This window comes from Vipera ursinii (assembly GCF_947247035.1).
Source record: "Vipera ursinii genome assembly, chromosome: 6".
NCBI lineage: Eukaryota > Metazoa > Chordata > Lepidosauria > Squamata > Viperidae > Vipera > Vipera ursinii.
Genome location: NC_139515.1, coordinates 54,813,055 through 54,830,838, shown reverse-complemented (window position 1 = coordinate 54,830,838; position 17,784 = coordinate 54,813,055). Strand labels below are relative to the sequence as shown.

At 35.9% G+C, this 17,784-nt stretch overlaps 1 protein-coding gene across 1 annotated transcript in view; it reads right to left on the bottom strand.

Moving 5' to 3' along the window:
• CFAP54 (cilia and flagella associated protein 54) overlaps nt 1-17,784 on the bottom strand; it is a gene marked incomplete at both ends in the record, with an annotated part of 175,159 nt that overhangs the window by 138,958 nt on the left and 18,417 nt on the right. The window contains 11 exons of the mRNA XM_083366027.1: nt 985-1,155; nt 2,229-2,350; nt 2,426-2,497; nt 4,520-4,667; nt 5,419-5,547; nt 7,307-7,371; nt 9,596-9,740; nt 12,318-12,452; nt 13,093-13,178; nt 13,819-13,990; nt 14,105-14,217. Of these exons, the coding sequence (XP_083222153.1) occupies nt 985-1,155; nt 2,229-2,350; nt 2,426-2,497; nt 4,520-4,667; nt 5,419-5,547; nt 7,307-7,371; nt 9,596-9,740; nt 12,318-12,452; nt 13,093-13,178; nt 13,819-13,990; nt 14,105-14,217 (1,358 nt within the window). The remainder of the gene's footprint in view (nt 1-984; nt 1,156-2,228; nt 2,351-2,425; nt 2,498-4,519; nt 4,668-5,418; nt 5,548-7,306; nt 7,372-9,595; nt 9,741-12,317; nt 12,453-13,092; nt 13,179-13,818; nt 13,991-14,104; nt 14,218-17,784) is intronic.

Here is a 17,784-nt window from a genome sequence, read left to right as displayed (position 1 = left end):
AAAACAAATACAAAACTGCTTTTAGTTCTACAGCTAAAATTCTGCATGTGTTTAAAAACTATCTAAATTAATGGTTTCAGACTCACAGTTCATGGATCATATGTGATCCTCCAGCTCGTTTTATGTGGCTCTTACCTTATTCACACACAGCATAATGGAATCTGGGCAGTAGCTTAACAATTCCTGAGCAAACAATAAAGTGGCTTTACAAGACAGGCTATGAGGTGGCTCTATCCCTACCTTCACCCCTCAGAGATATTAAAATAGCTAGGTCTGGAAACTGCTTCCTAGCCACTGCAGATCTTCCATGCTCTCTGATCAGACAACAAACTGGCAGGACTTGGACCAATGGTGCAGCGCAGAACCTGGAGAGCAGCTGCCCCCAGCCTCTCCTTCCTCAGGTGCTAAGCTGTACTTCTCTTGAAGTGGGCTTGTTCAAATATTTAAGCTTAAATGTAAAGCTATGCCGAATGAAATAATAATTGTCCAAAACTACACATTCCTTTTAATTATAATAAATTTTGCAAGACAAATTTTACCACAAAAATGTGATTTTTATAATTTAAAATATATTTCATTTTCCAAAAATTGCTGCATTTTCATACACATGCAATTTAAAAAATCCTCCTGAATGAACACTGAAAAATGATTACATTCTACCATCTAGTGGCACATGGTTTACATTTTGGGTTTTTTATTAAAAGATGTACAAAAATAGCAAGATACAGTATGTGAGCAATAATGTTCCTCTTTTAATTCCTAATGAGAACAAAAAACATCAGTAAATTGTAAATGTAAAATGTTTCAATATTGAATGAAGACCTTGTAGTGTAAATTAAAATTCTAACAAATATTTTGTATACTGTACAGCATTCAAAATATTTCTCTATATAATTAGGGCATGTTCTTCTCCAGAGTAGAAGAAGTTATTATACATTAAATCACAAGGATGTTGTTCCTCCCCCCCCCCTCAAAAAAAATTACCTTTACATCTGAAGCAAATGGTGCTGGCTTAAATGCCATGGAACAATTTGTCCTATAAAGTAGTATTGGAGGTGGTGGAACTTTGCTTTTCATGCTATTTGTGTGATTTAATAAAGTGGCATTTAATGCATTTTGTTCAATTTCAGTTTTCTGAATCAGAGTAAATGCTTCCTAGAATTTAAGGACAAATCCCAAGAAAGTATTATTTCATTTAAACTTCTTTCTATGGCAAAGTATAAAAGAATCACACAGTTAAAACCAAAGACAGTTTAGTAGACAGTATTAGAATTATTAAATTATTTTTCAACTGATCAGTTATTTAAATTTCTGAAAGACACAGTATCTTCTAGTCCATTGCTGTGCTTTTCGTTTTATTTTTTTGTAAGATTTACAATGTATTAACGAAGCAAAATTTCATTCAGTTTCCTAGAACTAAAATCTTGTTCTTTCTTTCCAGATACCTTTTGGTTCCTTCTCTTTTAATACCCTACTTATTTGTGATGCTTAATTTATAACACTGAATTTCTGCCTGTATTTTTGAAACTATTAGAAAACAGCACACATGTCCCCCTGTGGTTAGCTTGCAAGGGGCTTCAGAATTTCCGAATGGGTAACCTGCAGACCTACAAGGCTTAAGGGACAATTTCGTCCCTTAAATGGCCCTAATTCTATCCTCTACTCATTACAACATGCTATGTCACAGGTTGGCAACCCGCGGCTCCAGAGCCGCATGCGGCTCTTTCAGCCGTCTCCTGCGGCTCCCAGTCCTCCGGCATGTGCAGTCCCCCCCCAAAAAAAAGTGGGACTAAAAAAGTTCAACCAATCAATTCAAACTTCTCATGAAAAAAAACTCGCAAAGTTTGAATTGATTGGTTGAACTTCTTTGGTTTGTAGAAGCTATGTGAACTAGCCTATACATCACTATTACTGCTTTACAGTAATGTAATAATTCAGTTTTCATTTACAGTAATAAAAAGGGTTCTATATTTAAGTGTCTTTATAAAGAAAGTACTAGATTTGTAGGTTATTTTTATTTTACTTTTAAAAGTAATTCTATATTCTTTTTTGATACAGAAAATCCTTGAGTCTTATCTGTTATTAAAAGAATTGCTATGATAATTTTCAGGAATGTTGAGTTTGTACAGAATCTACAATTCATAAATACTGTTCTAATAAAGAATCATATGAATGAAAAATATAAATAACACATCAAATTTAACAGATTAACAATATAATTTATATACCTCCAGAAGCTGATTTGCAGAAGAACAAGCTAATCCTTCTGGAAGCATCAGTGTAGCTTTCTGCATCAAGTAGAGAGCTTTGGATAATTTATTCTTTTTTATTTTCTCTATTATCTCCAATTCTGTAAAAACAAATTTTGAAAGTTAATACAATTTCTTCATATAAAGTTTCTGTTGGCTATTTTACAAGTACATACCTGTTAATTTTAACTGGTTTACATTCTTTGCGAGACCCTTGGTCTTTGGATTTTTGTTATTACTTTGAGTATCTAAAAAAAACATAAATGTGTGTATATACATACTGTATGCTCTATAGAAGACGTAACAGTTGTACAAGTGATCTTTGCTTAACTACCCTTGATTCAGCAAACATTTGATCTTGTGATTGTACTGAACAAATGGTACTTATAACTGGTTCTTGAAATCCCAGTCTCTCTGCGGTCATGTGACTGCAACCTGAGCACTCAGAGTTCAGCTCACTATTACAACACTATAACATCCTGCTGTCTCATGATCACCATTTGCGACCTTTTTTGCCAGCTTCCTCAAGCAAAGTCAATGAGGAAGCCAGAAAGTCATAAATGGCAACCACATGATGTCCTCACTAAACAATGTGCTGTAATTTGCTTAATGACAGCAAACGGGAAGTGCTGGAACTGCCGTGCTTAAGCTTTATGATCATATTGGAAATTCTGCTCCAACAGCAGTTGTTAACCGAGGATTACCTGTATACTTTTATTAAGTGTTGCCTTTGGCTTTCTGATATAACCCTAGGTTTTGGAATATATCCTTTCTGATTTTTCTTGCAAGCAGAAGCCACAGATTTCAAATTCATTTATATGCCCTCAAAGCAGATCTAGCAAATTATTCAAAATGCTTTTTTAAAATAGTATCTAATATCAATAGATAATCCAATATAGAATTTTTTTAAAAAAATCAGAGACAGAAAAGGTTTTGAGCTTTATATTTTGATTATTCCAATTTGAGAATAGATACCAAATGTCTGCTGCTTCTCAAACTATAAACCTAAATTAATGAAGGAATGAAGTCTGCTAAAATGTCAAATAAATGCTTAGGTTGTATAGAGTTCTTTCAGAAGAACTGCAAAATAGGCTTCCTTTACTATGTACTATGTATTGTATTTGTCTTAGTTCCACTTAAACATTATTATCACAAAACTTTAATAACCTGAGATGAACTGAAAATAGTGAACCATTGTCCCTTTTTTTAAACAGGATTGGATGAATATTCTAAGCTAATTTATATACTGCAAAGCACAGTAAACTATAGTTTGCTATATTAACAATTACATGACATAAACATACAATGATACCTTAAATGGTAGGTAGCATGGTTTAGCCGTCCATCAAGACTTTTTTCAAATGCATTTTATACTTCTTTTTCAGTATTTACTCCGGTTTGTATTTACTACTGTATTTTATTCTTATTCAAGAAAGGAGGAGAAGTTGAATCTAAAACTCATAAATAATCTGGACCCATGCTTGGTGGTATCTGGTCCAGCTCTATCTGCTTCTCTGTCCTAGTTTTCTTAAAACAGTCACACTATTACCTTGATGGATTGGTTGTCTAATATACCCCAAATAATTGTAGGACCCCTCCTAATGGCAAGCTTCTGGACACAAATAAAGGAAAGTCTGGTGTTTCCTTGGAGTACGTACTCCAGTGCACCTTGCCGGCCATTTTTTTCTTCCCCTTTGCTAGGCAGTCATCCCTTCCATTGAAGACTCAACTTGTTCTTCACACAGCATCAACGTCTTTCCCAACCTAGGAATATCCGGCCACTTCCTCAACTCTGAGGCTACTCTCTAATCCAATTCTGGTCACTGATCACATTATTTTTTTAATACAAAAGGCTGCAGTTGAACAAGATGGGCATTTTGATTACATACAGTCAGAAAAAAGTGATGAGTCTCCATTATTCAGCTGGATTTATATATAAAAAGCATAGAAGTAGCTTTATAAAAGAAAAAAGGCAATATAATTAATTTCAGACTTGTAAACACTAAGCAATAGTGACATTTGCAAGACTGTAATATGTGGTATAAGCAAAGCAAAAATTTAGCTAGGTAGAAAAATATCATTATCCTGGAAATACATAAATACCATTCACTGAGAATAGTACCATAATAAAAAAAATCTGGATCTATAAATAAATAATAAAAAGCATAATAAATAAATACTACACTTTTTAAAAGTTATATTTTCACCTTTGTGAGACATAATAAAATGAAATGTAGTTACCAAAAAGTATTTATATCATTTTTCTTTACCTTGGGTTCCATTAAGTAGTTTAATTGCTATTCGGTGCTGAGCCTGAATGAGTTCAATGTGTAGATCCATAATAAAATTGTTTCCTATTGGTGATCTCTCATTATCAGATGAGGAAGTTTTATTCAAAACTTGCTCTTCTGCAGTCATCTGATTGAAAGAAAATTTACCAATTCATCTTTATATATTTTAGGAAGCATTTTTTCAAAATGGCTATTCAGCTTTCTTTTGGAATATTTTACTAATTTTATTAAAACAACTAAAAATAAAGAGTAATAATTAGCATAACACAAATCACAGGTATAAATAAAAACAAATCATAAAGTTTAAGGGGGGAAACTCCCACAAAAGACTACAGATGAAAAATATTTTCTAACTCAGAAATGTTAATAAGTTAATAATAATAATTAAATACCCTATGTTTCCTTTAATATACTGTTCCAAGAATAATTAGGTTAGATTAAAAAAAACCAATTTGAGTTTTATTCTTATTTTTTTATTATTATTAATTGTTGTCTTGCTGAAATATCCAACTTATTTTCAGCTTCTTCACTGACTAGGGGAAATTAGTTTTTAGGATATGTTGCTATTTAATTGAATCCATTGCTTCTTCCACTTGCAATACATTTCCTATGCTACTGATTACCACACAATCCCAAAGCAAATAGAGCTAACCCATGTTTAATTAGTTTCTTCAAGTGCTTACCCTTTTCTCTCCAAACATAAATTTGTGTTTCATCAGCTGATCATGGTTTTCTCTTGTGTACTTTCGGATAAGGTTAGGAAAAAAGTGTCCTTCTGACCATGCTGCCCAAAACTATAAGTAATATGTGGACAATTGCTCCAGAAACAGTTACGTTTATAGCTAATCTGCAGAGATCTATTGCTTTGAATAGCTTACCTTTTTACAATAATTATCAAGCACTGATGTTCCATCAGGTAAAACTGTTAGTACATGAGCTCGATTAATTGCTATAATTGCTCTGTCAATATACTCAGAAGCCAAAAATAATTGTTCTCGGGGAGGTTGCTGAAATATATCCATACATTTGATTAATAAAAAACAAAAGTGAGAGAAAGGCAACTGATTTTTGCTTCTAAGATTGTATTTTAAGAACTACAGAGGAAACCAAGAGAAATAAAATAACATCTATTATTTCTAGTTGTTAATTTTGGGAAATTGTGAAACTGTAAGTCTTAAGCCACAGAATTACATTCTGAGAGCACCACTATATTAAGTACAGCTCAGTTGGTTAAAATTTACCTCAAGGTAAATCAATATGCTTAAAAGACTTAATGACATAACTTCTTCCTGGACAGGGGCACATAACTTTTAAAAAAGAGTGAGAGACAGGATAGAGGGTTTGTATGCATGGGGTCCTCCCCCAGCTGGTCAGTGGAAGAGACCAGTTACTAAGGAGGGCACATTGTAGGAATGAGGGCTCTAGTTAGTCCTAAGAGCTATTATTTAAGTGCCGCCGCCAGAGTTTCACCCTCACACTTTGCATTGACAGATTAACGTATGGGGATGGGGATGGCTGGATGAGGAACAGGGCCACCAGCCCAGGAGGAGAGAGGCCAGGGTAGGAGACAGGGGATTTCGTCTCAGGGCTTGCAATGGGGCAAGAAATTCAAGAGGTGACAGGCATGGGATGATATGGGAGCCCAAAGGCAGGCCTTTGCAGAGAAATATGACCCTGATTACTTAATACCAGTGGCATGTTCCAGCCCTCTGAACTCACATCCAAACCCTGGACAGTGGATCTTTTGGAGGTCTGGGCCTTCAGCTGCTACTGATGAATGCCAGATTGGTCAACAAACAGCCCCCCCACACACACACACTTTATTTGTGACCTCACTGGAGAGAACAAGTCGATCTGACATGCATTACAGAGCCCGGACTGACTCCAGCAGGTGGAGTTTCCCTGTCAGAAATATGTCTAGCCAAATTAAGGCCCCTGCCCCAGCCGAGATCTCGGTGAGTGGACATGCCCAATTATCAGTGAATGGTTTCACCCTGTTGAAATTAAGGAATTGGACATGGTCTTTGGAGCCGTCAACTAACTGCTTATTAGATCCTTGTCCCACCTGGCTGTTGAAAACCTCCAGGATGGTGACATGCAGGTGGGTCTAGGTCAGGGGTATCAAACTTGCAATGTCACGTGACATGTCGCGACGTATCGTGACTTTTTTTCCATTGCCAGCAATGGGGTGGGCACAATTTCGCCATGACGCATCTGGCCTGCGGACTGGCAGTTTGACACCCCTGGTCTAGATGATGATTAATACTGCAGGAGAGGGCATTCCTGGCACCATTTAAGATTGAAATTAGATTGGCTCAAATTAGATAAGGGTAAGAGTTCTTTTGTTCTTATTTAATAGAAGATAACTCAATTTAAATTTTAGCTGTTTAAGCTATTCTTCTTGACAGAAAGAAAAGAATAAAATACTTCTAACTTCTCTCTTCCCCAATCATTGAAATAGTAGGCTGTTATTACTGATTCAGCATGTGAAATTGTTAAAGGAAGAATCAGTTGGTCTCTAATCTGGGAATTCCTCTCTACTTTGGATTTTACTGGTTAGAAAAAAAAGAGTATAACTCTTTTCTTTGAAACTAACATTTCACATGCTGAATTCTTATTTCTGGACTGAAACATAGCAAGCTTTCCCAGTATCTTCTCTTCTTGGAATATTTTTTTTAGCTACAGTTTTCACTTTATATTGTATCAGTGGTTTTTCAAAATTATAATCATCTACAAATATTAATCTAGTTATTAAGGGAAAAATACCTGTATTAATGAAGGAATGTTACTGGTACAGTATTCTGAAAAAAGAGAATCATCTTCTGCTAAAACTGCAGGAGAGGGAAAAGTAAAAAATATTTTTAACCATAAATAAAATGTAGGTTACAATAGGCCTGTAGTCTCTCATAAAATACCTGTAGTGATACCCTGACCTGCATTCAATTACATCTTTGGGATATTGGAGAATGAAGAGCCAGAAGAAAGAATCTATCATTTCTAACATACATTTCCACCTATAACATAGTCTTCTTTTAGGAGATACTGCATATGGACAAGAAAACTACAGAGTTCAAGAAAATTATCCTGGAAGCTGTGCTTGAAGCAGCTCAATTCCCACACTTTGTGAGAATTTAGACATGCTAATTTCTACTTCCTACGGATTCATATGTTCAATGTGCAATCACTGGAATGGTATGTAGTAGAAGCTTTTCTTAAATTAATAGGAATTAACTGGTTTTATTAATCCTGCCCTCATGCTACAGTCATGGATAAAAATTCATGTAAAGTAAAATAGGAACATACTGTATATAAAAAAATTATGTAGTCCTGGTTAGTGATTTTAATATGGGATAAATGATAGGCTGTTTTTGTTAAACTTCAATGCTAGTCCCAGAACTTTCCCACTTTTACTATGTCAATCTAAAGAAGTGATCAGGAATTATAAAGACCTCTGTCTCATAAAACTTCTATAAGACTGAATTTAACTATTTGTAATGGGTCCACAAATGATGACCACCAATCAAAAAAATGGGTTGTTTCTAATTCTTTGATATATTTTATTTATTTGATTTTTATCCTGCCTTCATTACTTTATAAGTAACTCAAGGCACCAAATATTCATTATATTTCCTCCTTCCCTTCCCCCACAACAACCATCCTTTGAATGGGCTAGGCTGGGAGAGAATGACTGGCCCAAAGTAATTTAGCCGGCTTTCATGGCTAAGGCAGGACTAGAACTAGTGTCTCCTGATTTCTAGGCCAGCATCTTAATCACTATACCAAACTGGCTCTCAGTTTGTAATTGAGTAACTCTGTAACTGAGATATTATATAATCTAAGCTTTAAACTGTCTTTATTAGACAATTGCCTTGAAAAGAATTACTTCCCCAAAAATTTATTTCTGAGAAACTTTGCCACGTTTCAGCTCCATCATACCACAATTGTAAGTGATGTTCTCTGCCTCACTTGGTTTAAATGGTCTAAATTATTTATTAGAGACAGCTAGCTTATTCCATTGGGGAATAAGGGGAGGGAAGCATACTTGGTCCCCTGGAAAGGCTATCCAGAGCCAAGAGGTCATGGGAGGCAGCAGCAGACATGGATGTGTTACAACTTGTGCAACATTTTCATGACCAATACTCTAACAAGCCCCGTCCTTGGCAACTATCAGCCTTGCAGGAGTTTGGCGCTGATTAAAATGGACATGTTCTTCTATGGGGTAGAAAGCATCTCAGGAAAAACAAGACTCCAAGGGAAAGTGACCCACCTCCTTCCAAATCATGATTACAGGACATAAGGAGGAACAATCAACTTCCTAATTGGGGAGAGGCAGTTGCCTCTACAGGTGCAGAACTCCTTGTATGATTTGGGGGAAATAAAGGCAGAAAGGGGAAGCCACAGATTTTTTTTTCTCATAGCCTGCAATCACTTTCCCCTGTGAACTTCGAAGGGGAGGCTGAATCTGATGGGGAGAGTGATATAATGGTATGTGGAAATGACCTTGGGAGATAGGACAAAGCAATGCAGCTAAGGCAGGCATGTCAAACTCACATGGTCACATGACATTGTGCGACGTATTGCGACTTTTTCCCCATTGCCGGCAATGGGGTGGGCGCGGTTTCGGCACAACGCAACCGGCCCGCGGGCTGGCAGTTTGACATGCCTGAGCTAAGGGAACAGTCAGACAAAAGGCAGCTGAGCCTGCAGCAGGAATGTGGGCATGGCAAGAGGCTCAGAAGAGCCCCTCTGTAGTTTCTTGGGATATAAAGGAGATGGGGGGGATACTTTCAAATGTGCAAGGTTCCGTTAATGTACTTTTACAATAAAGTAGAATTAGCTCATCTAGTTATATTTTCTGTCTTGTCTACCACATAAGACTGACAAAAACAGATTGCAAGATATTATTAGCACACCGGTGACATTTCATCCTACACTAGCAGATGGCATCTCCTAGCTTCTTCATAAAGATGTTAAATAAAATAGGATGAATTTAATATGTTATAACACTACATACCATTATTATGTGTTGTCAACTAAATTGTAAAAACCACGTACCTGGTACGTCTCCAGATTTGAGGTCTGCAATACTTTCCATCACTGATGTTAGCCTTAATGATACTTCAGCTATTAATACAGGATTAATGGTTCCAAGATTAATGGTGTGAATTACTTCATTAATTACATAAAGGATGTGAAGCCACTAGGCAAACAAACAAAATTAAAGTAAGACTGTTAGAAATTTACTGTAGAATTTACAAATAGGAAATAAATTAGTCTTCAACTTACAATTCATGGAGTGACCATTCCAAGTTACAAAGGCACTGGAAAAAGTGACCTATGACAATTTTTCACACTTATAACTGTTGCAGCATCCCTATAGGCATATGATCAAAATTTGGATGCTTGGCAACTGGCATGTATTTATGATGGTTCAAAAATTCCAGGTTCATGTGATCAACTCTTGTGACCTTCTGAAAGGTCACAATGGAGAAGCCAAATTCACTCAATATCTGTGTGGCTAACTTAACTGCACTTAACAACTGTGGCAAGAAAAGTCGTAAAACTCACTTAAGTACTGACTTGCTTAGCAATGGAAATTTTAGGCTCAACTGTGGCCTTTAGATAAGGACTACCTGTATATAGACATGAACAATGTATATACCAAGATAATTTTGCTTACCCATAGCATTTTACCAGGCAATCAGTGCAATCACACATACCCGTTCTCACTTTCTCCAAGCAACATTTCAAATTTCCTAGAGCTAGGCAGAGGCTTGGGTAGAAAGCTTGCCCATCAAATTTCAATTCACATAGTCACTGCTATCACAGCAACTATTTAGCAAACCATATAAGAAATTGTATTTTAAGTGTTCATCAGTACAATGCATGTTCTTTTTGACTGGTAAGATGTAAAAACTATATGGTAATTTCAAAATGGTGTCTCTGAACTTAGTTTTCATAGAATAATGTCAGTATGGCTAGCATAAAACTCAGTTTGGTCACACTTGTGACATACTGGCCAAACCATGCCAAAACTGTCTATCATATCATTACTAAGGAGTTCCAAAAGTGGATAAGGGTAACCAATCTACTTTTTTCTTTCCTAAAACTGTTATATGAAAATCTTGCTTGCCCATGATATGTGGAAGATTGTTGAAGTACGAGAACATGATAAAGAATATGAATCAATGAATGAAATGTAAAAAAGAAATACAAATATATATTTCTGATAAAAAAAGGAAGAGAAAGGATATAATATATTTTTAAAAGATTTTTTTGTCTTATGAAGTGGAACTGATAAATACATGAGAAGAACTGGAGCTATATATTTAATTATGAATGAAAAATCAAAAATACATCTAAGAAACTATGAACCTTTGTCATGTGGCTATGTATGAAAATAGGAATTCATAGGTTGGTGTCATCTGTATATTATGCTCTAATGGGTGATAAAAAAAACATGAAGAACTATACAACATTCTGAATTAATCAAACCAGATCAAAACTTAGTCTGCAAGGTCACATAAATTGATAGGTGAAGACAAATTAAGATAATTATGGGGCCCTTTGGAGAATCAAAAATGAATAATCAGTGGTAAATACCAGTTGGTTTTGAATGCAGTTTGAGCATGTCTACTAATGAATGAAATCTGTAAGTTTTATTAGTCTGATACAATTAAAATTGAGGGAATTAGTGAAGAATGAAAGTTTGATGAAAGATTTCATTCTTGGAATGTTTAGTGTATGGTTCAATATTGAACAAAACTGAAATCAAAAATAAGTCACCAGTACAAAAGAAACATATTGAGGTGCTCTGGTCATATGCAAAGTATGAATCAGGTCTAAACTGTAAAAGAATTATGTGAAAGAAGAAAGAATAGGCTGAAAGAAAGAAGAAAATTGAGAAAGTTATGGTTGGACAAAATTTGTAAGATTTTCATATGAGAAGTTTCAAAGAAAAAGGAAGTGCATGAAGTGGTATATGGATATGATGGAAGCAACAATTCCTAACAAAAAATAGAAATATTGTATACATATATTGTTCAGAGAATGGTGTTGATATGAATTAAATTTACATTTCTCTCCTTTCTTCTTTTACTTGTTGCTTGCAATTTATCTTATTTAAGCCTAAAACATAAACCTTTCCCAAATCTCCTTGTCAATTTTTTCTCTGCAAACTGTCCATAATAGCATTGCATCTTTGTTATGTTCAGTGGTGGGATTCAGCCGGTTCGCACTGGTTCGGTAGAACCAGTAGCTAAATTTTGTTGAGCTCAGAGAACCAGCTGAATCTATGCTGCTTCTGGAAGTCCGTTCTAGGTCTCGGAGGCCTGAAGGAGGTCTCCCAGGCCTAGAACAGCCCACAGGAAGTGCATGGATATCACTTCCAGAAGTCTATTCTAGGCCTCAGAGGCCCAGGCGTGCATCCATGCAGAGAACCAGATGTTCAGGTATTTGAATCCCACCACTAGTTATGTTACTTTCTTCTATTTCTTTCAACTACTACTTCCTAAGGGGCTGAACTGGAGCATTTCTATGTCTGCTGTCATCTACATGCTCAGCTTCAGCTGATTACATATAGCCCCTTTGCCCTATATGCACATCATAAGCAAATTGTACTTAATTTTCCTTACAGAAATTATCCTAGTTATACTAGGCAGAGTTTACCAAACAAATATCAGGACCCACTTCAAAATCAATAAGTGAACCGATTATAATTATGTAAGCTCATATTGATCTGTAAGTTTGTAAGTAAAACTTTATGATAAAAGATTACCTTGGGTGTTTGGTATTTATGAATGAACTTTAAAAAGTTATTTCCACTCATCTGGATCTTTTGAATTCCTACTTTACACTTTTGCCACAAAAACATGGTTGCATCAATTATCATTTCTCTGGCCGGCTGGTGAACCTGAAACATAAGTATTTTTCTAATGCTTCTTAGCAAATAGTTGTCAACAAGCAATAGTTGTCAAATACTTTTCTATCTGATGTGTTAATTTTCTCCAAATGCCCGATCCTTGTTATTCCTTCAATAATTGAAACTCCTGCAAATTTGCATCCTTCACAAAGTACATATTTAAAATGTCCAACTTTTAAAATGTGCAAAAACTTGAGAAGTCAAAAACTTTATAAATCTTATACTTCAGTGAAAGTACTTTTTGTGATTTGCATTGGTTTTGTAATATCTGTAAAACATATAGTGTATTTCAACTTTAAACATAATTATTTTACTTTCTAATTTCAGATGCACTTGATATACTGTACATTGCTATCTGAAGATAATTAGGTCACACAATTTCTTTCAAAGTTATTCAGTAGTAAGCTCAATGCATACTGAGAAAATACTGGAAAAAATCAAAACACTTTCAGGTATTCTTGTCTCCTGTCCACAGATTAACCAGTGGAATCATTAAACTGAATACAAAAATGCTAGGAGATAACTAAAATCAGACATCAATAGAAGCATAAGAGATAAACCACATTTACATCCCATTAATTTAACACTTCTATTTCATATACCTAATACCAATGATCTAATTTTACTATACCTCTTCAGATTTACAGACAGAAGAATAAAGAGTCCTCGCCAGCAGAAAAAGATCATCAGTAACTTTTGTTGGTTGTACTGCTCCTTCTACAGTTTCAATTTATTTTAAAAAGAAAAAAAATAAATCAATATTATATTAAGATATTAGTTAAGTTCAAATTCTCAGTTTGTTAGGGTTAGGTTAAAAATAAGAATTATGAAAATGAAGTATAGTTTCAATTTTATAGATCTTTTTGAATAAAACTAACAAAATATGAATAAACATGTCTAAGAAAATGCCAACTTAAATAAGAATTCATTTTTTGTTTAATAACAGCAAATATAAAATATAACACATTAGCAACAAAAATGTTCCTTTTCTGTCAATCTTTTTTATTTCATCTTCTCTGTGAAAATGTAAGTCTGGGATTTTTTTTTAATGTAATGTAATGTAATTGTTTGATCAAAACTAAAGTAATAGCCTGGTCCTGTTGTGCCATCAATTCATATGTTCAAGACTTAGAGTAGACATTACTGCAGCATTTCTAGACTATTAACATGATTTACAACAAAATGCAATACAAATATGCTAGTACTGGAACCAGGTCACAACTGCAACATATTAATTTAGAAGTGTTAAGACTTTTAGAAATCCCAAATAATGGATTATTTTATTTGTTAGAAAGACCATGTTTTAACTAAATTAATGAAATTCAGCAAATCACTCTAGTGGTAATCTGTAACCCACCTAGAAACCCTATATATTTTTTCCCTGGACTACGAAAAGCAGCTATTTCTCGGATATTATCTCCTTGAACAGACAAACCATGTCTTGCTTTTTTTACAGTCAATAAATTCTGCATTACAAGTAGTAGCTTGATTTCTGCCTTTGCTTTCTTCCATGCTGGATTGCTTTGATTCTAATATATAGAGAAATAAGAATTAATATAGGGCTTATTATCATTTTTAAATAATGAAACTACATGATTTATGATTGTATTATAGAACTGAATAAAACAAATAAAATTCTTTACCTGAAGGAATGAAAAAAACAGTACAATTGCATGATCAAATGAATCCCATTCCTCATAACTGAAGATTATCTTAATAAACCTTAACGCGGCATCTGCGGAAATACCATTTTTCCCTGTAAGAGTAATATAAACTGTTTAAGAATATTTTATTTTTTGTAAACTGTAATAAAATCTACAAAACGTTTTAAACTGTTACACAGTATATCCATATTACTAATTTTGCTGCAAACATCTTCAACTGCTTTCATTTAGCACAGACATGTCAAACACAAGGCCCAGGGGCCGGATCCGGCCCGTGAAGTGGTTTCATGTGGCCCGCAAAGCCATCCTGGAAACAGTGAGGGAACCGCCCCCACTGCCTTGGCCCTGGCCCAGAGGCCCTCCTTCTGCCAGAGACCCTCAGATCTGTCCCACTCCTGCCCAGGCCCCCATAGGCACCCTTGATGCGAACGATGTAGAGTTGGCCATGCCCACGCAGTAGGCCATACGCACTCTAGCCACGCCTACCCAGTAGGCCACACCCACCCAGCCCCCTGAGGGCAACTGCAATGCTGATGCGGCCCTCAATGAAATTGAGTTTGACACCCCTGATTTAGCATATCATGTCATAATCAATTGGAACTTTTATTCAAAGAATACATGAGAAGAGGTCATTCCTTGTAGAGGAAATAATGTTTCATTAAGGCCTAGATTAAATATATTGTGGAAGAACTATATAATAAGGTCTGGACGTAGGTATATGAAACCTATATTCTATTCCATTTTATTAATGTTAATGTTATAAGGCAGGGGTGTCAAACTGCCGGCCTGCGGGCCAGATGCATCATCCGGAAACTGCACCCACCCCATTGCTGGCAATGGCAAAACCATCCCGATACATTGTGTGACATCACGAGTTTGACATGTCTGTTATAAGGCATGGTTCACATTACAAGTTCTAGAGAACAACAGCTTTTTTGGGTAATTAGTGATTATCAAATGTCAGCTGCACCTTTGCCATTTTCTATACTATTTTTACATCTGAGATCCATATACTTTAAATAAACTGGCTTCACAAAATACACAAAATCAACATGCGGCTTGCTTGGTTCTAATACTGCAAACTGCAATCAATCGTGATAGTTTATAAATGTTAGTATATGGTTCTATGAACCTAGCCAAGACTTTATGTAAAAGCTCATCCACAAATCTATAGCAAAAAAGGGCCAAAATTACTGATATGGGAAAACCTTTATCACATATACCAAGATCTCATCTGTGAAAACACAGAACTGCAAATAATGAAAGGATAAGAAGGACAACTGTAGAAACCACTGGTACTTAGAGCAAGAAACCATTGTTGAAGACTGCCCGTCATATAAAGTTTCCGCTCAGACACAAATAGTGAATCTATGATGGCTAAGTCAGAACAAAATAGAGGACCAAACACTTATTCTATACTATATGGATAATATGATTGATTCTCTGGCAAAAACAAGTGTTAGTGGAAACCCTAATGACAAAGACTCAAAATAGCAGCCTAGTTTGGGCAGAAAAATATTCCTAAAACTATGGTTACAGAGCAATACTTAATGGAGGTGACCTTGGCAAGCATTAGGAAGGAATATACTGACTCAGATATGGCAGATGAATCTCACTAAACCTACATAAGGAAAATGGCTGAGGACTGCAAGGTACTTCAAAAACAACTAGTCTAAGAAGAAAACCTTTGCTTGCAAAACAGCCACTTTAACTAGTTCACTAGCAAATATAAGCAGATGACTAGCTAGTGATTGTGTACAGGTTATTGTTTGAATTCCTGACTTTTTTAACCCAAGTTTTCTGGTCTAGAGTCTGGCTAGGCTACACAACCTGATAACTAGAATGTGGTTGGTTAGTTGTAGTTCAATACACTCTATGGTTAATCTCTGTGGATAATTTATGATCCAGTACTATCAGCCTTTCAAGGTAGACCAGGTCATGAGACAGCATAACAAGAATACTAGAATTCTACTTTCCTATATACAGTTATATTGGGTTACATTGACAATTATGATCAGGATTTCTCTCACTGACTGATGTTGTAAAGCACAATATTATATAGCCACATCACTTAGAAATGGCAATCCTAGGCAGTTCTGATTGCCATCTTAATCCCAGATGTATGGGTTGTAAAGAAGGAAGATACAGGAATCTCAGGTTAGAAATGCAGGGCTACTGCAAAAGTTTGGGAAATTGCCATGGGAAGCTGTGGGAGGTTGGAGACCTGGTAAAGGCTGGTGCAGGTCACATTCTAGTCACAGGAGACCAGGGAAGTGCTGGAATAGCTGATACAGGCCACAGGAGAGTCATGAGGACCCAGGGCAAAGCTTGGGAGGGCTGGTGCAAGTCATGTATGAGTTGCAGGAGGCTAGCTTTCATGCCAGCTTCCCTATTGAGCTTCCTTGTGGAAAACCAGCAGGGAAAATCGCAAATGGTGATTACATGACTATGGCTTCCTACAATGACATAATTGCAAGCACAGAGATCGTGATCACGTGACTATGGGGTATTACATCCATTTTTTCAGTGAATAAATAGGACATAAAGCAAGGCAATCTGTATAGTAACAGTAACTTAAAATCCTGACAACTTATAACAGCCAGTCAAGGCAAAGCAATCTTAAGTCTCTTTCTCATGTTGTTTTTTTTTCGGGCTACACTCATATTTACTAAAAATATATTTTCTCCAACATTAATTCTGTACTCAACAATATACACTTATGCTGTGTGAATAACAGAGCTGATTCACTTGCCACTGGGCTGGCAAGATGTGCAAATACAGCTTGAAAATGAATAATGTCCTTGATCTTACTTTCCAACCTTAACTTCATTTGCACTAGGCATTATTGGAACTAGTATCTTTATTTTTGCAATACCTCATGTTCTGATTCTGTTAGTTTATATTCTGCTATTAATTGTGTTTACACTTTGTACTTAGTTTTTGCATTTTGATCCTTCAAATTTTGACTGTTGATTCTTGAATTATTGTTCTGTGTCAACAGAATACGTAATATTTTTCATGTTTCAATATACACTCAAGAGAGCAATGCGAACCAAGCAATTCAATCTACATTTAAGGTTTAAGGTTTATTAAATTTATATGCCGCCCTTCTCCCTGAGGACTCAGGGCGGCTCACAACAATAAAAAGTTAAAAGATATAAATACCAAAATTAAAAGGGGATTAAACAATATAAGAAATAAGAACAATTTCAACCAATAAAAAACCAAATTTAAAAACCATGATCAGTCCAGTCCCGCTTGTTGGAATAACCAGGTCTTTAGGTCACGGCGGAAGGACCGAAGGTCAGGGGCCATCCGCAGCTCCAGGGACAGTTAGTTCCAGAGGGTTGGTGCACCCACCGAGAAGGCTCTCCCCCTGGGAGTCGCCAGCCGGCATTGCCTGGCCGATGGCACCCTGAGGAGGCCAACTCTATGGGAGGTTGACATTGGCAGCAGGTGGTCTCGCAAGTACCCCGGGCCTAAGCCATTTACGTGCCATTAAAAAGGTGCCAAGAATGGCTTAAGCTACAAACTTAAGGTATTTGGGAAAAGAGAGATTTGCCCCACTATGAGCCAAACCTACAGTAGCACCTATACTCCAAATTACTAGTTTTGCTTGTACTGACCTGAGCATCACAAACATGTTAAGAAATATATGA